We start from the raw sequence: 22943 nt of genomic DNA, 5'->3' as shown, positions 1-22943 counted from the left end.
AGGGTGGTTATCATACTTTTCAACTTTATTAAAACTTTTCCTCATCAGAGTGTTCCTTTTTCTCTCCTGCCTGTTCCAGAAATAAATCTGCAACATTCCTTCAAATCTCATTGAGATTACCAATGAAGACATTTGTTGCAAGTCCTAGTGTTTTTCATAAATTTGCAGCTTTCCATGTATCATGAGTCTTCTCTTTGTAAATATTTAATGAGAGCATATTCTTCTAGTATTTAAACTTATATGGATTCTACAGATAAAGTGTGGGTTTCTGCTCAGATCTTCTTTGTGTAGTTGAAGAAGGAAGGAACTGTTCAGATAAGTTGTAGTTTTACTTTGCTTACCCAGAGATCTTGAGTTCTATCCGAAGAAGGAGGAGGATTAGGGGAGATTGGGAGGAGGAAGGGGAAAGTGAAAGCCAGATATAGCTCTCACAGGGATAACGTTAGTCCTTTTAGCCTCATTTTGGGTTGACTGTGGCATTACAGCTGGCTTGGAAAGCCTCCCTTCTCTAACTGGCATAACTAATGCCACTAGAATCCAGCTGTGCAAATACCTCACTGTATCTGGCATGCTGTCTGTACCATCTATAAACTGAATGTTAGTGCCTGGTTACACCTCATCATTGGATGTGACAACTGGTGAGTTATTTAGGCTGGTGAAAGGTGGTCTAGCCGTGACTCCTCCTCCAGCTCCTCTGCCATCCTTAGGAGCCAGTGGTGCTGGAGTTCTGCTGTGGATAAAAGAGAATCTCCCCTAAGCTCTTTATTTCCTAAACACACTTTTCCTTCCCATGAGGTAAATGGTGGGTTGCACATCTCTCACAAGATTCAGTTTTCCCTACGAAACAGTGTATAAAAATTGCACTAACTTTCTGACAGGAAGAAAACTCAGTTTCCAGCATAGGTATATATGTATTTTACCAAAGATTATCATATGCTTTAGCTCTTTAAAGATTTGAAAGGGAAAGTGAGGTAAATGTGTAAAGTTCAGAATATCATGTGAACTGACTGTTCACAGTTTGTTTAAAAACAAAAACCAAACATTCAAAGAACTATATCAGCAATGTTTTATTTTAGTTATTTAATTGTTGGCAAAAATAATCTAATAGACCATTATAAACATTTATAGTCAGACAGAATATATATGTTCTATTTAATTAACACTTGAGTGATCTGAAAACTACTATATTCCATGAATGAAAGAATATGGAACAGAAGCTAATTATTCCATATATAAATAATTACTTCAAAATATTATAGTATCCCAGTTTTAGAGTGAGTGAATCTCTAAGTGTGTCCTTCTTTGGTACACAATCATTCTTTTATTCATGAAAAATCATCAAAATTTGGTAATTTATAGTCTTGTCAATATAAAAATGTTAATAGCTGCAGATTATAGAAGTTAAACATAGTGTGATTTTCTGAACAAAAAAATACACTTGATAATATGAATATTGAGTATTATTTGAGCATAATTATAAAAATAAACACTGAAAATTATGTTCATTTTGAACTTTTTTGAATATATCATTTTTGCAAAATAACAGTTGTTACATAGGAAATAACTAGATTTAATAAAATAATGTATGTTTATATTAGTATTACTTTAAAAACACTTTAATTAATTTTGCTGTACATATTGAAAACAAAGCAGAAACTCTAGTTTAAAGCAATTCATCGTAGGAAGTTATGTTTAAATGTAAAAATTTCTATATCCTTTCTCCAAAATGCACTATGAAAAAGAAAATGTATAAAAACATTTATAAGTAAGTGATATAGAAAATAGACTGTTTAATTTGAAAAGTAAAATCATTAATCCTGAAGCTTCAGGTATCCTAGTATAATTTACACATGCTGTAATAAGTCATTTACATAAAGAAAAAATCCACCCAATTTTTTTTTTACATAGTCCCAATTGATATACGGACTTCAGATTTTCTGAGACTTTCATGAATGTACTACCACACTCCTGCTCTCTGTTCACCTCTAGTCATTTCAAAGAACATGAAGTCCTAGAGAAAAACAAAATATAGAAATGAGTTTTCAGCACCAAGCAGAGATCAGCTCTCAGACGCATAAATGCTAAGGGATCTGATGAAACACAATAACATACTTGCTAAACAAGAAAAATCAACTGTAATAGGTAGATCCAGGAAAAATTGATAGCTTCAACTTTCCAGTTTAATGTCAATTAAATCCTACAATTCTGTTAACTTATTGATACCTGCATGAACTTAAGTAATTATCAGGTAATTTCTCTAAGTTTCACTTTTTTTCATGTTTCTTAGAATGTTCCTTTTTCAATATTTCTTCCTCAACTTTTTGAACTTCTTCTCTAGTAATATAACTTGTGTTATGACTGTACATGGAGTTCCATGTACAATCTTTAGATTGTTTCAGGAGAATGACAGCCATCTTAGACTTAGAATAACATCTTAGAATTTTGGGGCCCAATTTTATGACTTCTCTTCCAAGCCTGTCTCTCTGTTCCTAAGTTTGTCTTACTCCATCAGTTTCTAACCAAATTTTCATCCCTATGACTTCTAAATTGTATGGATTTTAGTTCTCTCACATCTGTCATTTTCCTTTATTCCTTTATAAAGGAATAACTGAATCTTTATAACCATTCACTTGCAGTTGCACTAATACAGTTCGTCATCAGGATTTATCATTCTAAAATTTGGATTTATAATTATTTCTATTTATACATAGCTTAAAACTAACCAGTTAAGGAAACAATTTTTAGTATCTTCCCAAGGTCTATAAGAAGTTGCCCAATCTACCCTATATTCACTTCTTAATAACCCCACTCCAGTATTCTGGGCTGGAGAATTCCATGGACTGTATAGTCCATGGGGTCACAAAGAGTTGGACAGGACTGAGGGACTTTCACTTCATAACCCCACCAGCACCCTCCAATCCCATATCTCATCTAACCAGACATCCCAGACTACTCTCTCTGCCCTGTACACATCATATCTTTGGTTATGGTGTGTAAATCATTGGTTAAACAGTTCCCCAAGATTAAGATTACAGTTTTCTCCTCATGTGAAATAAACATTTGTTGAAAGCACAGTTTTTAAACAGAATTGTAGTTATCTTTAAAATTTTATATAGAAAATATTGTCCCAAATTAGATAGAATAGCATAATAAAGTTCCAGTGACTACTCACCCAGCTTAGTTCACCAATTAATCCACCCCTTATGTCCCCCTGGCTTCATCTCCCTTATTTAAAAGCAAATCTGTGATAAATAACCATATCATTTCATACTGAAATACTTCAGTATATACCCTTAATAAATATGGACTGTTTTGTTTTTGCATAACCATAATAACAACATCATTTTAAAAACCTTAATAATTCATTAATATCATCAAATAGCCAGTGTTCTCAAATGCATGAGGGTCTTGTAACTGTCTTTTTATACTGGTTTGTTTAAATCAGTATCCAAACAGAGTCTACAAACTATATTAAACTGATATTTCTCTTTTCATTTTTATCTTCCTGATATTTATTTGTTGAAGTAACTGAATCCTTTTCTGTATGTTCTCTCACTTTTTAGTGTTTGGGTTTTTTTTTTTTTTCTGATTGCTTCTGCATGTCAGTGTTTAAGATATTAATCTAGTGGCTCCAAACCTCACTTGCATTGCAATCATATGACAGCTTGAACATTTGATGGCTTGGTTCCATCTCCAGATTTAGTTTACTGGATCTGGGTAGTCTTGACATAGGGAGTGCAAAAGCTACCCAGGTGTTTCTACTGTGCAGCTAAGGTGGAAAACCACTGCTCTGTCCCCAGAGACCTTGACATTGGCCACATAAGGAATCATCTGGGGAGCTACACAAACTTTTAATGGTGTGCTTCTGATTTAGTTAAACTGGGGTATGGCTTACTACTAAAAACTTCCTAGCTAATTTAATGTGAAGACAAGTTCAGAATCAATGCTGTATTCCATACATTTCCTCTCAATTGATAGTTCCATCCAAGACTTGATCAAATGTAGATTCTTATTGCAGTTGGTATTTCTGTATTAGATGGTTTAATAATGAATAAGGAAGAAATTTCCTTGTTTCACTGAGACTTATTTCATTTAAACACACTAGAAGATTCAAACTCTTCTCCAAAGTATCAATTTGGGGTTTTTTTTGGTTATTGGTGGTGGTGCTGGCTTTTTTTTTTTAACCACTAAAACCAGAACTTCTCCTTAACATATAACATCCTTTTGTTACAGTGTGAAACTACACAGACCCTCCAGAGAGACGCTAGTCACCTGTGAACCAAGAGTAGCAGAAGAAAATGGAATTTCAGAGCTAAGATTAAACAGGACCACTTTCAATAAAACCTACAAATTTAAGGTCATTTACATATATAAAATTTAAAAAATTATTTCAGAATAAAACTAGAGAAACCATCTGTACCCTAGATTGGCAGGAGTAAACTTACAATGAGGAAACATGCGCCGAGCATCACAGCTTTCATTTTCACATCAAGGTCTAACGGGAACTGGATGCCAAAGTTATCAACATCTGTAAATAACTCTTTAATAAGGCCAGTCCAGTGCTTGGAAATCTTGCCAACCACATACTTATCATCAAGAGATTTAACCTAAATTGAAAAAAGAAAAAGGACAAAAACTTCTAGCAAACTAATAAAGCTACTTTCCAAGTAGAAGTAAAATTAAACCAATATTAAAATTATATGCCATTCATAACTGTGAACATTATATCACTCAGTAGATGCAGGTAGATTCCTATGTTTACTTACGGATTCATTTTAAAAACTTTATTTGCTACAGAGAACTAATATGAAAGTAGTTTAGCTGAAATAGTTAACATTTTCTATTCTCCTTTAAGATATACAGTAATAAATTAGTTGAATCTATCCAAAATAAAATTCAAGCAGGAAAAGATACAACTATGAAATAATTATTTGCATGAAATTTCTAGAAGCCATCTGGTGGGGGGAGCGGGTAGTAAATGAAACTCTAATCTGACTTCAGCTTTAAGATTAGCACAGAAAGTTGACATAGGTCGAGTGTTTAAAGGTGATGGAAGGACTCAGGAAAACATAAAATGCCAAGAGGCTGGAAAAGAGGACTGGTAGTTTTGAGTGAAGTAAAGTAACCAATAAGTAATTTGATGGGATGCCCCAGGTCAAGGCTTGGGTTAAGACTGGACAACAGAATGGGACTGAACAATAAAAGAAGAAGGATGTATGAAACAAAAGGACTCCAAAGTAAAGTTTTTCTAATTTTATGTTTCTATCTAAGTAAAGCTCAGGCCCATGATAAAGAATGGAACAGCTTGTAGCCAGTGGAATGAACCTCACAAAGTGGACATTTGGGGGCTGAATGTAGCCCACACTCGCCAGGGTATTTATAGGCAGGGCTGCATCAGAACAGGAAGAGAAGTGTGCTTTTCAAATGTACACAAGGTACCACACATGCTGGTAACAACATTTGAAGCCCTATCTTAGGTTGAAACCAGCTACATAAATGTGGGGAGATTAAAAACAGTTGACTCATTTTATTTGGATGTAGATAGTTAAGTTCTTTAAAAACCTGAAATAAACTTCTACTATGAATGCTGTGATAGCCTGGATTACTGTTCATCAAATAGTCATTTCAGTGTCCTCCCTCTGAAATCCAGTATACTTCCCTGCACGCTGAAATTAAGACTTGGCCATGTTCCTTGTTTAACCAATGGAGGGTTAGTGGATGTGACACCAGCAGAGATCTTGGCCTTGGTCCTGCTCTTCAGTGATCAGCCACTAAAAAACCATGATCCAGGCAGTTGCTGTTGATGCAACTCCAGAGTGAACATACCTGGAGCAGACCTGAGGCCAACTTACAGCCTAAATCAGGGCCATCTGTCTAAGCCTAGGTATATATCCTCCAGACACAGCTGACCTTGAGATCCATAAGCATGAGAATAAATTCCTGTTTTCTTAAGCCAATGAGTTTTAGGGGCTGTTTGTTATGCTACGATGGCAAAATAGACTAATACAAATTCTCTATTGCACACTTACATGTTTCATCTGTTAATAGCTGTCATCTAAACATCTATACCTTACATTTTATTTTTAATTTGATTATTTTTGATTTTTGAAAAACTTTTAAATTAAATATACAAAAAATAATTTATCAGCCACCACAATCCTACTACTAGACTTATAAGATATTAAGATTTCCTTTTTTTGTTCCTACAGAAAGAAATTTAAAAATTCACCAAAAATTTATGTAAGAATATGTAAATTTTTAATGGAAAGGAACAGAAAAGTATATACGGATATACAACTGGAAAGTCAATAGGACTAGATGATTTTTAACTAAATTCTAAAAAAAAAATCTTAAAAACAAAAACCTAAATAATAAAATGATTTCAATTTCTAGAAATAATAAACTTATATTACTATTATGTTGATTAACTTATAAATTTAATATAAATAACTGATAAACTATTCTAAAAAGAAATCTATAGGTTCATCATAAGGGGGCCAGCCCTGCTCAGTTTTAGAATTTGTCCCTTCTGTGGAAATTGTCCAGTTTAACAGATTTTATGCTTATACAAGAGAATTATGTTATCAAGATTAAGTTTTATAGTTGCTTGACTTTTAAGCATTTGCATCCAATTAATTTGGGCTGTAAGTCTGGGCCCCATTTGTTGAAAACTGCTGAAATGAAGTTCTTTGAGGTAGTAAATACACAGATAAATCATGATTTCTAGTTACTTTAAGACAAAGATAAAGGACAGATCATAGAGAAGCATGGTAGGGTTGTACCTAATATATTATTGTTAAAATTCTCTTTGTGTAATTAGGCTTTTTGTAGGAACTCAAAGATGCCAGAGATTCTGAAGAGGGCCTAGAGCACTGATAGCCTGTGTTTCAGACTAAGGAAAGACCATATGCTTTGGAAACCAGACATTAATGACAAGGTTAATGTTTTACTCCAAAGGGATAATATACAGTGCCTCTACACAGAAACCACCATGTTTAAATGTTAGATGCTTTGTTTATATTTATTTGACTACAAATCTCTGCTTCTCTTTTTCCACTTAGCATAATCAGCCCTAACACTTAATCAGAGCAATAACCATCTCTCTGACCAAAGATAAATGTATGAGCACACTGAGTCCCTCTTGGAATATCAGGATGTAAATATTCATTTAATATATTTGTAACATCCTCCCAGCTTATTTTATTAACTAGGAAAGCAAAACCTATAAACATTATCACACGTCTTACCTCAAAATCAATATCTGCACAACAGCTGCAGATGACACATGGACCAGAGATTCTTAGCACATCCTCTCGCCTCTCATTTTGAATTGTAAACTTCGGCAGGCAAGGGTGCCAGGTCTGAGTAACGTAACCTACTGGGACACCAGGAGGAGCCTGGATTTCTATCTACAAAAGCAAAAGGATATATAAATTGTTTGTCAGACACTGTTCTAAGCACCAGTTAACTCACTCTATGTTCTTACCAGGTTGTAACTATTATCCCTATTTATACAGTAAGTAAGGGGAGGAACAGAGAGGTAAATTAACTTGTATCAGATTCCCCAGCTGCAAAGTGGAAGAGATGAGACACCAACTCAGGGAGGCTGCATGCCCAGTATCTACTCTGAAGTACTGCTCTGTCAGTCTCGTATATTTTTCAATTTCCATACTTATGAAAAATGTCTAAATTATTAAAAGCTATTTTTTAAACTCCTTTAAAAATAGGGGTTTAGATGTATGGACCAGAGAAGGCAATGGCAACCCACTCCAGTACTCTTGCCTGGAAAATCCCATGGACGGAGGAGCCTGGTAGGCTGCAGTCCATGGGGTCGCTAGGAGTCGGACACGACTGAGCGACTTCACTTTCACTTTTCACTTTCATGCATTGGAGAAGGAAATGGCAACCCACTCCAGTGTTCTTGCCTGGAGAATCCCAGGGACGGAGAGCCTGGTGGGCTGCCGTCTATGGGGTCGCACAGAGTCGGATACGACTGAAGCGACTTAGCAGCAGCAGCAGGAGCAGCAGATGTATAGACAGAGCCCAGATCACTGGAGCAATCTTCAAATAAGGTCAGTAGTGCCAGCATGGAAAGAAGATGGGGCCTGGAATCTTGAAGCTGAACCTCAACTCTGCAACCTTGAGAGCATCTCGGCATGTTCATCTGTAACTGAGGACTTCCTAGATCTGTTTATTAAGGCCAATTATATGCTAACATGCTCTATAAATTGTAAATCATATTCTATCAAACTCTGTTTTACCTCAGCTATTCTTGAATATTATTATATCTAAACTAATTGACATGGAAAACAAAATAATTCAGTGTGAACAACTTCAGTTATCCTTTCAAAATCAGTGCAGTATTAGACATCAAATTTCCATGTGCTTGTAGTTCTGTCTGTCCTGCTCTCACAGCTACCCGTGAGGACGACTGAGCAACCCAAGCAGCACTGGTCTCAGGCCGGTGGAGATACAGGAAAGATCAACTTCCTATAAACACTCTGTGCCCTGGTGTCCCCCCCAAGATCCATGTTCTCTGTCATAGGGCTGTCAAGTGCTATGGAAAAGACACCTGATCTTTATGGGCCTGAAGGTGCTCACAACTTGCACTATTCTGTAATAGGAATTACAGGAACTCAAATATACTACTCTTTCAAATGGAGAACTGAAAAACATAGGAATTGAAATTTCTCAGAGGGAGCCTCCCCTAGGGTAGCTCCCTGTGTGTACATTCATGATCAGTCACGTCTGACTCTGCGTGTCTCTAGACTGTAGTCCACCAGGTTCCTCTGTCCATGGGATTTTTCAGGCAAGAATACTGGAGTGGGTTGCCATTTCCTATTCCAGGGCATCTTCCCAACCTAGGGACTGAACCTGCATCTCTTGGGTCTCTTCCACTGGTAGGCAGATTCTTTACCACTAAGCCACCTGTGCTAAGTCGCTTCAGTTGTGTCAGACTCTTTGTGACTCTATGGACTGTAGCCCACCAGGTTCTTCTTTCCATGGGATTCTCCAGGCAAGAATACTGGAGTGGGTTGCCGTACCCTCCTTCAGGGTATCTTCCCAATCCAGGGATCGAACCCATGTCACTTACATCCACCTGCATTGGTAGGAGGGTTCTTTACTGCTAGTGTCACCTGGGAAGCCCTCCTTAGATCCCTACAGGTTGGCTAAAATTATGAGATGAACATATGTGTTCTTTTCCTCACTCTTCTGTCCACTTGCTACTGGGATGGCATTTGAGGATATTCCCTATGGGGCCCTCATCTGGCTTTGGCCAGGCTCTCATGGTCATTTCAGGTAAGAGCCTTGACCCAGGTACCCTACGTTCTCAGCTCTCCCTGAAGATCAAGAAGTCTGGTCTCTGAGATCTCTGATCTCACCCTAGAGGGCACAATGCTCAGAAATGTGGGCCAAACTGATCACTCCTTTTCACCTGCTTGCCTTCCTACAATTTACTCTCAAGCATAAACTAATAGCTGGTGAACCACTTCACCTTTAAATCTCATTTTATTATATAAATTTACTGATAAGGTGAAAATTCCTACAGAACTACTTTGCAAAGTATTTGTAAAAATTACCATGTTAATCGCTCACCCACCTCTTGCAGGCAGCAGGGAAAACAGCAGCTGGTACACCGTAGTGGTCTTTCCAGAGTTATGACTTCTCGGCCCATATTATCAAGAATCCTCATGGTAAAAGGCCTAGAAGGCCCACAGCAATTTCGAGTACAGCAATCAGTATCCTCTGCTGCAAAGTAAATCCTCTGTCCAAGGCTGTTCTTAATTTCATATTTGTTATTAGTTTCAAAACCTATCAGGACTAAAAACATAAAAAGAGGGACTCATTATGTCTACAGCATTAAAAGAATAATCAGTCTATCCTAAGATGCTATAGTGTCTAGCTATACCATTTTTAGACAGTACTTCATTTAACACAGGAGGAATAAAAGGAAAGGTGTTTAGAAATGATCTAAATATAGAAAAAAATGAAGGGGATGGAGGAGAGGGTATTAGAGTACAGAGAAATTTGGAATTTCTATATGAGATACAAGGGCTTCTCAGGTGGCACAGAGGTAAAGTGCCTACCAACGCAGGAGAGCCAAGAGATGGGGGTTCAATCCCTGGGTCAGGAAGACCACCTGGAGCAGGAAATGGCACCCTACTGCAGTATTCTTGCTGGGAAAGTCCCATGGACAGAGGAACCCGGCAGGCTCCCGTCCCTGGGGTTGCACAGAGTGGCACACAGCTGAACAGCTGAGCACACATGTACACACTTGTCCACAGCCCTCTTTAACGTGAGTCATGGGATATTAGAAGTCATCAAAATATGGAGCAATTAAAACATATAGAGACAAAAATCAGCCTCTAATATTGGTGTGGATGGATTTAGATACAGACGTTCTTCACAAGTTTCGTCACCATGACCTCCCTTAGGTGTCTTTGCTATGACTTACGCAGACCCTGACTCTGCCTTTAAAAGAGCCACCCTTTACCTCAATATCCACCTGTCAAATATTTTACATAAAAAAGTTAAAGTAATCACTAAATGGAATCTATTACCTAAGTGCTTCTTAAGTAAATTAATCTCAAAATTCTTCAGCTTGTTTATCTGTAAAGTGAGATAAGTGAGCTTACATAATCTCTTTCTTTCTAGTTACATAAAAAAATGAAAACAAATAAAAGAATTCTATGGTTTTGTCTTCATTATCTCTTAAGTTTTGAACTGGGACACGTCTCAGGTGCTAAAAAATAAACTGAGTAATCTTTTCTTTATACTATTTATAATGGTAAAATATAAACTTGCAATTTAAGACAAAAATAAGAAAATTAGATACACTTTTTAAAAAACTGAAGAATTTATAATTATTAAATTTGAAATTTACTTTGTATTTCATGACTAATACATACATATTTTTTCAAATATATATAAAACTTATAAATCTGAAAATTATAAATGGAGTGCTATATAATGTACAGTGTCTGATTTTTTGGTTTTTATAATATCAAAAATAAACCCTAAAATGAATCATTAAAAAAATGAAAATTCAAATTATCATACTCCTTTCCAGAGAAAATATAGTATAAACAAACTAATAAAAATGAGAACATGATGAGACTCCCTGGTGGTCCAGTGGTTAAGACTACATTTCCAATTCAGGGGGTGTGGGTTCGATCCCTGGTTGGGTAACTTAGATCGCCCATACTGAGAGACATGACCAGACACTAAAAAATAAAACAAATAAAACTCCCCACAGAGAATTCCCTGGTGCTCTAGTTGTTAGGATCTCACGCTCCAACTGCCGAGGGCCTGGGTTCAATCCCTGGTCAGGGAACTGAGATCCCACAAGCTGGGCAGCAGGACCCCCCCGCCCAAAAAAAGAGAACATTAAATTTCTAACAGTGAACATCACAAGTAATTTAAGTGGAATAAACAGTTATATATTCTAACCAAATATTAACCATATTACTATAGTAGTACAATTCACTTTATTATTCCTATCAGTGGTAAAGAACTTTGCAGAGATGTGAAGAAAGATTTAATAGATATATTCTAAAATCCATTAGAGTTTTCACTGAATTGTCTATAAGGAAAATACGTTGGTTCATGAATTTACCCAGGTTCTCTTTCCCTGGCAGCAGTCCTAAAACATCTACTGGCTTTCTTAAGTTTACTTTGCACCTGAGGAGCCCTGGACCAAAGGAAACAACTGTAGGAGTCAGGCCCCATTCATAGGAACAGCAGTGATATTCTAGGAAGTCAGGTGTTTTGGCTGACTGGTCAGCACCCTTCAGTGCAGTGGCCCTGTGCCCAAGGTGATAATTCATAGCCCATGGAACCAAGGTTTTATAGGGTTCATCTGAACTCCCAAGAAAAACCATGAACAATAATGAGGTTTTCCAAAACATCCCCATCCATCCAAATTCAGTGTTCATTTACTTTGGAAATGTAGTAAGGTAACTGAACTACTGCTTGTGACTCTTCAACAATCTCAAGCTCATCACAAACTGCAGAAAGAAAAGTTAGAGGTTAGGGTGGGTTAGTGATAAAATCACTGAAGTGATTTCTAGAGAGAAGACTGAACAAAAGTAAGTTTTGATTGGTTTCCTCCCAAGTCATGGTCTGTATCATGAGGACAGATGTCCAGCTTAATGGTATTTTACCACTTGACTATTAATTTCAAAAAATGAGCTGCTGATAATCCTTATCAGGATTATCATTATCACAGAGATATTTTTAAAACCAAGTTTAATTTCAACATCATTGAAGGTGTTATATCTGTGTTTGATGATACGCTTTTATCTGCATAAATGTCCTCTCTTCCTAGAAATATGATAAATACAATGAATACATACCTTCCAGAAGTTCAATTTGCTGATGAATCAATAGCTGATCTATCTATTATAGTAAAAAAAAAAAAAAAAAAAAAAAAGAGCTGTAACCATGTTATTAAGCCAAACAAATTAACATCAGTGTTTGTATGTTTTAAAAGAACGGTATATAATCAGTTATCAACATTTATCAATACTATCAATAGTTCATAACTGTTTATATCACTTCTAGGTATAAAACTAAAGTTAGTATATTTTTAACAACTACTGAAACGTGTTTATTTTTAATGTGGGCAAATTCAAGTCAAGCAAAATTGACTTACACTGGAATCCCTATAAGATTAGAAAAAAATGTTCCTTCCAGAAAGGGCCTAAGAAATATTAAGACCTTTTCATCCATTTAAAGAGCTTTTTTCTACAAATAAAAATATTTTTCTTTTTAAGTGTGCTTAATATCATTTGTAGTAGGTGATGACTTCCCCAAATATATTGTAAGGGCTTAATTTTTCTTTTAAAAAATACATACTTAGGGTATTTCTTAGAGAATTTAGGAACTACCAAATTCTTATATTATATGCTGCCCAAGTGCATTATGGGAAATTAAATTAGTGCAGAGTGCAATAGAGAGCTCATTTGCTGAAAACTAACTTACCAGATTTCTAATGGCAAACAAATACTAAACCTCATATTGCTGAGGTAAGCCATTATGCTGTACATTAAAACCCAGGAATGTTTTTTCCTTATTGGTAGCATTAATAAAATTGGGTCTTCCAAAGAACAAAAGCAACATAAAAATGTATTTTTCTAATTATTATAAAAGGTAGGTCATATCATACACAGATTATTAACTCCTTTCTTAGTACCACTTGTGGAAAACGAACACTAAATTGAGTTTGACGTTTCTTTCCAACTCCTGGGAAATTATTCAGTGTTGGGATTAAAGGGCACAGTTTTCAGAGCCAAGGTCCCGGAAGTAAAAATCTGTTCCTACTCCTGTGCATTTTGATGTTGAGCAAATTATGTAACTTCTCTGTACCTAAGTGTCTTCTTCTGTAAAATGGTGATAATTATAATGCTTACATATCACAGAATTTTTCATAAGAATTAAATGAGTTAATGCATGTATTATACTTAGGAATAAAGCATGGAAAACAGTGCTTACTAAAGGTTTGCTACTGGTTGTTACTGCAGATTATATTCCAGATCATAGAACACACAATTTCCTAAGACATTTGCATTTTGCTGTAAAAGTAAACCTGACCTAGAAGAATTAGAGTAATTTGTTAGTAAAGTTGTTTACTGTTTCACACTTTTGTGAATTAGTTAATTGTTAATCTCATTAAGTAAACTGGGAGCACTGTTTTGTTTTTAATGAGTGTTTTAGGCATTGAATTACCTGAGTTAAATATTCCAGTCCTGGCGGGCAGTTTAATGGAGGTAGTGGTGCTGGCATCCACGGTACCTGTGTGGGCGCTCCTGGGTGACCAGTCACTGGCTGGTGTTGGACAGGAAAGCCGACTGGGCCAGGACTTGCATAGCCAGGTGGTGGCACCGCATAGCCAGCCTGGGGGCCAGGATAGCCAATATGTCCTGGAGGTCCTGAAATATGGACATGTGAAATAATTCGTAACTGCACAGAAAAATGCAAACCAAGTCTTTTAGGATCACCCCAGTTGTCTACAAACTACAATTTCTACTCAGAAATCCCGTAAGAAACAGGATTCTAAGATATTTTTAAATCTTAAGATATTTAAGATTCTTAGGATTCTAAGATATTTTTATCTTTCAGTGATTTTTCAATGAGATATCTGTGGTTTCATGTCCACTCCTATTTTGAGGATTTTAGGCTCTGTGTACAGAGTTGCCACACAGACTTACCCTTATCATTCAAAACTCAGAAGAAAATATGCCTGAAAACTAAGGAAGTAAAAGAAAGTCAACAACAATCTGGAGTCAGGTACATAAAACTTCTGAAACAGCTTCTTGAAAAAGAGGGATGGCATTGAGTAGAAAGCCCCAAATAGAGGCTCTGAGTCAGCATTTCTATGGCCAAACCACCTTGTGAAAAAATGATTCTAGAATTCTAACAAGTGACATTTCCAATATGTATAGCTCTCACAGTAGTTTTGTCCCTTCGTTGCATACTCGACAACATCTGGAGACCCTTCTGGCTGTTACAATTAGAGGGTAGAATTAGCATCAGGTGGGTGAAAGCCAGGGATGTTGCTAAATAGCCTAAAAGCACCAGAACAGTGCCCTGAAAAAAAAAGAATTATCCCTCTGAAAATATTATGGTGCCTTTGTTGAGAAACCCTCATAAAGAGGTAAATGCATGTCATTCCTTCCACTACTGTCAAGATACTCCCTTGGGTTAACAGTTTTGCCTGAAGTTTTAACCCATGGTATATTCCATTCCTAAAACCCTCCACATAGACAAAAAAAAAAAAAAAAAGTTTAATTATGATACTTACATTCCAAATTTAAATTTCACAATTTAGCAACTCTCTGGAAAATATAACTTGAGAATCAAGGAAGGTAAAAACTTCTAGCAGGCAAAATTGCCTCAAGTATTTATTAAGCACAGTCATGGAAGAAATTCAATAAGTATTTATTCTATTCCACATGAATTTGTGATTACAAATATGAAGCTTTGTAACTTTATAATTTAAATGAATAGTCCACAGAGGAACTGTTCCATAGGAATGGAATATAACTTCGAAGAAAATTCTGTGTCCTACAATATTTTAATAGTTGTTGGTTGTTTTCAGTTCCTGTGTCCAACTTTTTTGCAACCCCATGGACTGTAACAACCAAGCCCCTCTGTCCGTGGGGTTTCCCAGGCAGGAATACTTAGTGGATTGCCATTTCCTTCTCCAGGGGATCTTCTCAACCCAGAGATTGAACCCATATCATCTGCATTGTCAGGTGGTATCTTTACCATTGAGCCAGCCACCAGGGAAGCCTCACCCATTAGGTACTGTCTGTAACATTAACATATCTATTTTTAAACAGCACTGACTATAGTGCAAAGATCAAACCATAGGAAGCCAGTGAGGGAGAGATGTGAATTAATTGGTTACATTATTAGCATTATTAAATCTTCACAGGATTCTTTGAGAGAATAGTTATTTTCCAAATCAATGGATTAAATAGGCATATGGAATTACCTGAAATAATATTTGATTTACTTAAAGCCCAACTGATTTAATATATTACTAATATAATAGCAAATATTTGTCATTTATTAATTGTAAAGCATTGTGCTGGGTGTTTTACACATAGTCTCATTTAATCTTCAGACCACCTGAATTAGAAAATATTATGCCCATTTTATACACAAGAACTGAGGCTTGGAGGCACAGCAACTTGCTTAAAACCACTACACAGTGATTAAATATAGAAGCCAGAACTTGAAGCCTGATCCAGTCTCTCTATGCCTGTTTTTGCACTTGCATAATGGTGATAATTAATAGTATTTACCCTGTTAATATTGTCTGACAATTAAATGAGTTAATCCACAGTCGGCATGATTAGCTCTCAATTTTAATCCATCACTGTTGTTAGCATCATTATCATAAAAGACCTGTGCTACATGAGCCTTAGACTTGAGAAATAAAGTTGAGCTATTTTTCTCACAAGCTCGCCAGTCTGGTTAGAACCTAATTATGTACCATCTACTGTTATTTAGCCATGGGTGGATTAAAATATCCCCCAAGTGCTAATAATTCTCTAAACACCAACCATATAAAATTTTCAAGTAGCAGTTCTCAGCCCTGGCTGCACATTAGAATCACCTGGGAAATTAAAAAGTTACTAATCCCAGGGTGCCACAACCAGAGCTTCTGCTTCAATTTTCCTGGGATGGTGCCCCGGTGCTAGGGTTTTCAACAGTTAACAAGTAATACTTAAGCCTAGGCACCTCTGAGAACTATTATCTTAGAACCTTGGCAGTCTTTCTACTTCACATTTTTTTAAACACAAACATCTGGAGGAGATCCAGGCTCCACTGAGAGGTTCCTGGCTAGACAGCTAAACAAGTCACTCAGCTCCAAGGAGATGTGCTTGCTCAGAGTAGAATACAAAATGCATAAACCCTTGTGGCCAAACTGGATCCCTTTTGATCCTAAGTCCTGGTCTCTCAAGATGTAGCCTGCCTACTTGCAAATGAACTCTGCCATCTGGTAAAGTTCTGGAAATGTTGATGACTGCGTTTGTCTAAACGAAAATCTCTGAAGCCTTCTAGGCAGTGGTTCAAAAGAAATAATATATTCCTTGGTGTATGTAGTGATATGACTCAGTTACCTTTCTTAGAAAGGCAAGGCACAGTTGAGTATGTATATAAAAGTAAAGCTTTCACATTCTTGTGTTTCAAAATGAAAGTGAGAATTATCCCGGGTAGCTATGTTTCAGTTGAGTGAAACTTCCATGCTTAAGCAGTCATCTCTTTTGCATGACAATCACCGAACACAATTAACTCCAGATAATAAATAACTCAGAAATACCCATAGACAAATCTCCTACATGTGATTGAATAACCATATTTTTCAGAACAAATGGAGAATGAATAAAATCTGTTACTTAATATGTGTATTTTGGTTTTTAATTTATGTGCAACCTTGTATTTCATTTACTGTCAACTCACTACTGTTTTTATTAACACTATATTTTTACTATCCTGTATAGAAAAAATATTTTAATGATCTTTATGAAAACATATAATCAAAGAAAAAATCAAGAACTACACTGTCAATTTCATTATTGCCCCTTTAATAAAAGACACTACTAAAATACACACAGAGATAGGCACACACATACAGACACACACACACACACACACATCCTTTGGGGAATGTCCATAACTGATAAATTTTTTTTTTTTTATTCTTTAAGCCAATGTTTACCTGGGAATGCTGCTGATGGATATTCAAGGGGATACTCACCTGTTAAATTTGTTCCTGGGTGTGGAGGATTCATTTGCACATCTGTAATTCAACAAAAGGTAAACATATATCTTCTTAAAAATATATATACATATCAGAAAAATGCATAGTTCTTAGATAATTTCATTTACATGCTTTCGTGTTGTATTGAAACCGTGTGGATTCTTCACTTAACAAAAGTGGTGCCTGTTATCAAAGGTAATTTGCAGTAGAATCCTGATTCAAATTCTCTTTGAATAAAATAGGCAGCTAAGTTACTGGTACTGAATTTCTATGTCTCAAAAAAGTCTGATGAGTGTTCTCTTCCATATTTTGATTTTGTTATGAGGAAAAAATAGATTGTTTTAAAACCACATATAGACTGGAGAAACAGATAAATGACACTAGTTGGATGTGGGTTTGGTAAGTAGAGACATTACTTTGCCAACAAAGGTCCGTCTAGTCAAGGCTATGGTTTTTCCTGTGGTCATGTATGGATGTGAGAGTTGGACTGTGAAGAAGGCTGAGCGCCAAAGAATTGATGCTTTTGAACTGTGGTGTTCGAGAAGACTCTTGAGAGTCCCTTGGACTGCAAGGAGATCCGACCAGTCCATTCTGAAGGAGATCAGCCCCAGGATTTCTTTGGAAGGAATGATGCTAAAGCTGAAACTCCAGTACTTTGGCCACCTCATGCGAAGAGTTGACTCATTGGAAAAGACTCTGATGCTGGGAGGGATTGGGGGCAGGAGGAGAAGGGGACGACGGAGGATGAAATGGCTGGATGACATCACTGACTCGATGGACGTGAGTTTCAGTGAACTCCAGGAGTTGGTGATGGACAGGGAGGCCTGGAGTGCTGCGATTCATGGGGTCGCAAAGAGTTGGACATGACTGAGCGACTGATCTAATCTGTTAATTGTTGCTTGAAGAATTATGTTTTAAATATTTACATGTACTTCAGTATTTAAATATCCTTTTAATACTTACTCTGGAACTATCCCATTAAGTTTATACCATAGGAAATTCCTAGTATTTGACTGATTTTGACTGACAAAAATCATAACTGAGTTAATTACAATAAACAAACATATTACATTTTGCTATATGCGAATCAGTGTGCTTTCAATAATCTCAATGTATGTACAAATTTTTCAGTTTCCTATTTCTTCATATCTGCATTTGTCTAGTCATTCCTTTAGCAACCACCTTGGCCAGAAAATAAGTATTTATTAGCATGTCATGTGTCAGCCCTCAGTTAGGTTCAATGGCTACACTGGCTCTGCCTTTATGGAATTTATGGTCTAGTAGACACTCGGCTAAAGTGTCTGCCTGCAATGTGGGAGACTCGGGTTCAATCCCTGGGTTGGGAAGATCTCCTGGAGAAGGAAATGGCAACCCACTCCAGTATTCTTGCCTGGAGAATCCCATGGACAGAGGAGCCTGGTAGGCTAGTCAACGGGGTCGCAAAGAGTTGGACACGACTGAGCGACTTCACTTTCACTTTCAGACACTCCGTTTATGCAATGTTCTCCTTTCTTTCCTATGGCTTATTAACTGTAAATTCAAAATAGTTTGTTTTTGAATAATGGGAACATAGCATGAATGTAGAATAAAAAGTTGACCAGACTTTCAATCTGACACATTTCCTGTATATTTCTCTATCATGTGCCTTGAAAGACCACTCAAGTCATATGATATCACAGGAAGACTGGGTTATGCCCTACTCCTACCCTCTTTTTTTTTTCCCATTATTGGCTTCATAATAACTTCAGCTGAATGGAGTCCATGGATACTGTGCAAATTCAGGCAACAGAAAATCCTCTACTTGAGTTAGGGCTTTTCCCCATATGGACCACAGCATACCCCAAATTATTACACATCACTGCAATATCACAAGTCATTCTGTCATAACCATCTCTTCTTTGCTTGTCTTGGCTTCAGGTGAGTGGGCCAGTTCCAGTTCTCTAGCTCCTCAGGCTCTGCCCACAGCCCCCTCACAGAGTAAGACTCAACAGATCTCAAGGAAACACACTACAAGTGTGACTTCGAGACCCATCCTTAAATGGTATGTCACATTTTGGCACTTCTTACCAGGTACCGCTGTTTGAACAACAGTAAATACACACACAAATCAAGGAGCTGACAGAGTCAAGAAATTAGGAGGCTCTGATCTCTGGGGTTTCAGTATCAGAGCAACAATCCCAGTTTCAGGAATTCCAGGGGGGAGTTATACAAAGAAAAACAATAAGTGAATGGGCAAGTGCTCAAGTAGATCAAAGAACAAATGAATTATGGATGTATTTCTGCATTTGTGCAATGTAACTTAGAATAACTTAAAAAATCATAGGACTTTCATATTGTCAACAAGTTATTTTATTGTTATTTCTCTGTATCAGTGTATATATATATATATATATATATACACACACACACATACATATACATTCTACTTATGTACATGTATACACACAAATTCATACATTTGTATATATGAAGCTGAAGAGTTAAAAGGTAATTATGACCATGACCCAATCAATTATTTAAGTGACTTGAAGCATCTTAAAGCTTACAGCAAAGAAAATAGCTTAATTTTATATGAATTTACATTCTGAAAGTTTTTAGTATTGTTAATTAAATTAATATAGCATATATTAAGAAAAATCATGAAACTTTGTGAAAGAAAGTCAAGGTTTCTGGCCCTAAAGAGGATCTGATATATGTAGCAAGGCTGGCATTGTGGTAGAGATAAACATCTCTTTGGTTATCTAAGTAAAGATAGAGAATAGAGATCCTTCTGAAGACAGGATTTTTTTTCCCAATTTGATTTTTTTTCTCTTCAGAAACTTAGATTTTTTGAAAGACAAAGTCTTTTATTACATGTTTGGCCAATACTCATCTTAGAATTTTCTTGAGGAAATAAAAAAGCCAGAAAATAAAGACATATTTATTTAAACCTATTCAAATGTGTATTTTATGAGATATATATTGGGGATGTACCTGAGCATTTTATTACAATGCCCTGGCATATTAAGTCCATTGTTTATTAAATAATATGACTTGAATAGTCTTTTTTTTTGTATATAAAATGTACAAAGAAAAGGGAAACCTGATTCAGATGAAGTGTAATATTAAATTATATATTTTCCAGTAAACCTAAGATCTCATTTTTTTTAAGCCTAAAATTTCATAGGTTTATCTAAGGCTTTTTTATTTTTAAAGGGAAAGTTAGTGGTAGTGGATATTTGTGTACATCTTCTCTATAGTCAAAACACTGCCCCAGACTGAGGGTTCTGGAACATAAACAACACAAATCAAATTCTATTCTTTCAGAAACTGAATAAAACATTTTGACAAGTAATACATTAACAAGAGATTTAATATTATAGGAGGAAAATAAACAGATTACTTACTTTGCTTGTCCATGATTTAAACAGTTCTGAAAAAGAAGACCTGATATAAATATATAGGTCAAATATATGTAAAAGGATACCCGGAAACTATGTACACACAAGATACTCCTCTATTCATCTAACCATTGAGAATCTGGTCATTTGAACCCTTCGGTCTTGACTTTGTTTCCCACTGCTGTGTTTCTGAGTAGGATTTTAGAAATTGTGGGTCAGTCCAGGATGGTGAACGATTTCTAAAAATCTTGGGAGGAGAGGGTCCAAAGAGGAAGGAAGACAGAAAAGAAACACTGTGAGCCCAAGGCCCTCCAGTTAAAAACTTGAGCCTTCCAATCTACACAACCTACAGGGAGCATGTAATCCAGGACCGAGCCACAGTGCTGGGCTCCAGCTGTGGTCCACCATGAAAGGGAGAAAGGTTAGCTATCGGGTCACACTATTGCAGATATCTCTGGAAATCCCAGGCCCTGAGGATATTTTCTGCCCAGCTTGAATAGCAAATTTGAGAAGGCCTGGCCCCCTGTTTGTATATCAATTAATGATTTTTAGCCTAAAAACGTACACCCAGAGGTTGTAGAAGCTGTTTTTGTCTTCTAGTGACTTGATCCATCCTAGTTTTTCCCACTATTACCTAGTCACTACTTTTTCCACCTCTCTACCTTAAATCCCAATCCCGGTATGCATGTTAATTATAATTAACACCTTAGGCAAAAACTTGCTACTTGACTGTTTTCTCTGGGACCTGCACACTAATATGAATCAGCTCAGCCCTTTCCAGGCCCTCTCCAGTCTTTGCTGCCCCTTTAATAACTCCAACTACTGTGTTACCCTAAATGATAAGTAAAAGCCAACTGATCCTTCCATATCCTTAACTAAAATCTGGTGTTCCCGAGAAGAAACCGCATCCTTCCTCTCTTCCAAATTATTGATTTGTCATTGCCTGTCATAAGCGTAAATTTTAATAATACAGCAAAGCTCTTAAATATATTCCAATTATAGTCACCTCTTAATTATATATACTCAAGAAGTTCAGTAATGGGTTTTCTTAGCTTTGGAAAAGTTAAAAAAATATGTTTCTTGTTGTAGTGTTGATTTTTTGGATTTTTTTAGAACAATAATAACTCCTGTTAGCATTAACTGGTCAGAAACCAAGTGCTATGGACCTCCTCAGGCCAAAAGAACAAAAAAATAACATCTTATGCTTTTCTGCAGTTATTCTAGAACAGTGAACAATAAACTAAAAAACACAAGTACCAACGTATGCCAAAAATTTTCAAAGACCATATTAGTGTTTTATGTTCTATCACATGAACTAAAAAAGAAGACTAAATTCTTATATACAATAAGCCATGATTACTTTTGTCAACACTCATTTCTGTGATCAAAGAGTGTATATTGAAATTCATACTCATTATCTTCAAATGTACTAAGAGTTCCTTAACATATACAAAAATTTAAAACCTAATACATTCTGGAGTAGAAATGGGTAGTATCCCTTAGTTAACACACTAGTCTAAACAGCTCAAGTTTTTACTTTACCACTGTTTCTCATAGGATCACTTTATAAGTATGATTAGTCTTTAAAAAATGTTTTATGGCTCTTTAATCAACTAAGTAATTTTAAGGAAGTATTGTTTCAGTCATTCTTCCCTTTCCTAAAGGGCCAGAAGGAAACTCAGTTCAAGGAAAAATCTCAAATAATACCTGGAGATATTATTTTTAGAATTAAATAATTTATTTTTATGAGAAAATCACTAAATTAGTAAAAAAAAAATTCATTGTTTCTGGAGGGCAAGTCTATCCATTTGAAATGGAAAAAATTGTTTTAATTTACAGTGTATTTCTTATCATTTTGTTGTTTGATCCTGGGAAATCCAGTGTCGTCAGAAATAAAGAATGTGCTACAAAGAGAGGAAATTTATACACAAATGCTGTGCATCACATTAGGAATAGGTGGAGGCTCTTAAATAACAGAGAAATAAGTTCCCAAATCCTTGCTAAATGGGTACTAACTGTGAATATAAGGGTGTTTACCTTTCATGAAGCCAGAGATAATTCCCTCCTTACACAGAAATCCAAGGAAGGGAAACTAAATAGACTCAGAGCTAATTTGCTCATACTTACATTTTCCCTTCCTACCAGGTCACATTTGGGCTTCCCTGGTGGCTCAGATGGTAAAGCGTCTGTCTGCAATGCAGGAGACCCGGGTTCGGTCCCTGGGTTGGGAAGATCCCCTGGAGAAGGAAATGGCAGCCCACTCCAGCATTCTTGCCTGGAAAATCCCA

The 22943-nt window shown here is 36.3% G+C and overlaps 1 protein-coding gene across 7 annotated transcripts in view; it reads right to left on the bottom strand.

The window, feature by feature from the left end:
• Positions 1-1052: 1052 nt before the first annotated feature.
• The window catches only part of LOC129644070 (phospholipid scramblase 2), a 28137-nt gene continuing 6246 nt past the window's right edge, over positions 1053-22943 (bottom strand). For 4 of the 7 annotated variants that reach the window (XM_055569404.1, XM_055569408.1, XM_055569410.1 and 1 more), the window contains 7 exons: positions 17273-17314; positions 13729-13931; positions 12357-12399; positions 9602-9822; positions 7248-7409; positions 4446-4607; positions 1053-2011 (listed from right to left, as the gene is read on the bottom strand). In XM_055569404.1, coding sequence (XP_055425379.1) covers positions 1958-2011; positions 4446-4607; positions 7248-7409; positions 9602-9822; positions 12357-12399; positions 13729-13931; positions 17273-17314 — 887 coding nt within the window. In that variant the 3' untranslated portion in view covers positions 1053-1957. Of the gene's footprint in view, positions 2012-4445; positions 4608-7247; positions 7410-9601; positions 9823-12356; positions 12400-13728; positions 13932-17272; positions 17315-20661; positions 20688-22782; positions 22804-22943 lie in introns of those variants that run through there. The other 3 variants (XM_055569406.1, XM_055569405.1, XM_055569407.1) reach the window with 2 other exon arrangements.

The sequence above is a fragment of the Bubalus kerabau genome, chromosome 2, assembly GCF_029407905.1.
Source record: "Bubalus kerabau isolate K-KA32 ecotype Philippines breed swamp buffalo chromosome 2, PCC_UOA_SB_1v2, whole genome shotgun sequence".
Lineage (NCBI taxonomy): Eukaryota > Metazoa > Chordata > Mammalia > Artiodactyla > Bovidae > Bubalus > Bubalus kerabau.
Note: the sequence above shows the minus strand (reverse complement) of the source record. Positions and strands in the feature narration are given on the sequence as shown.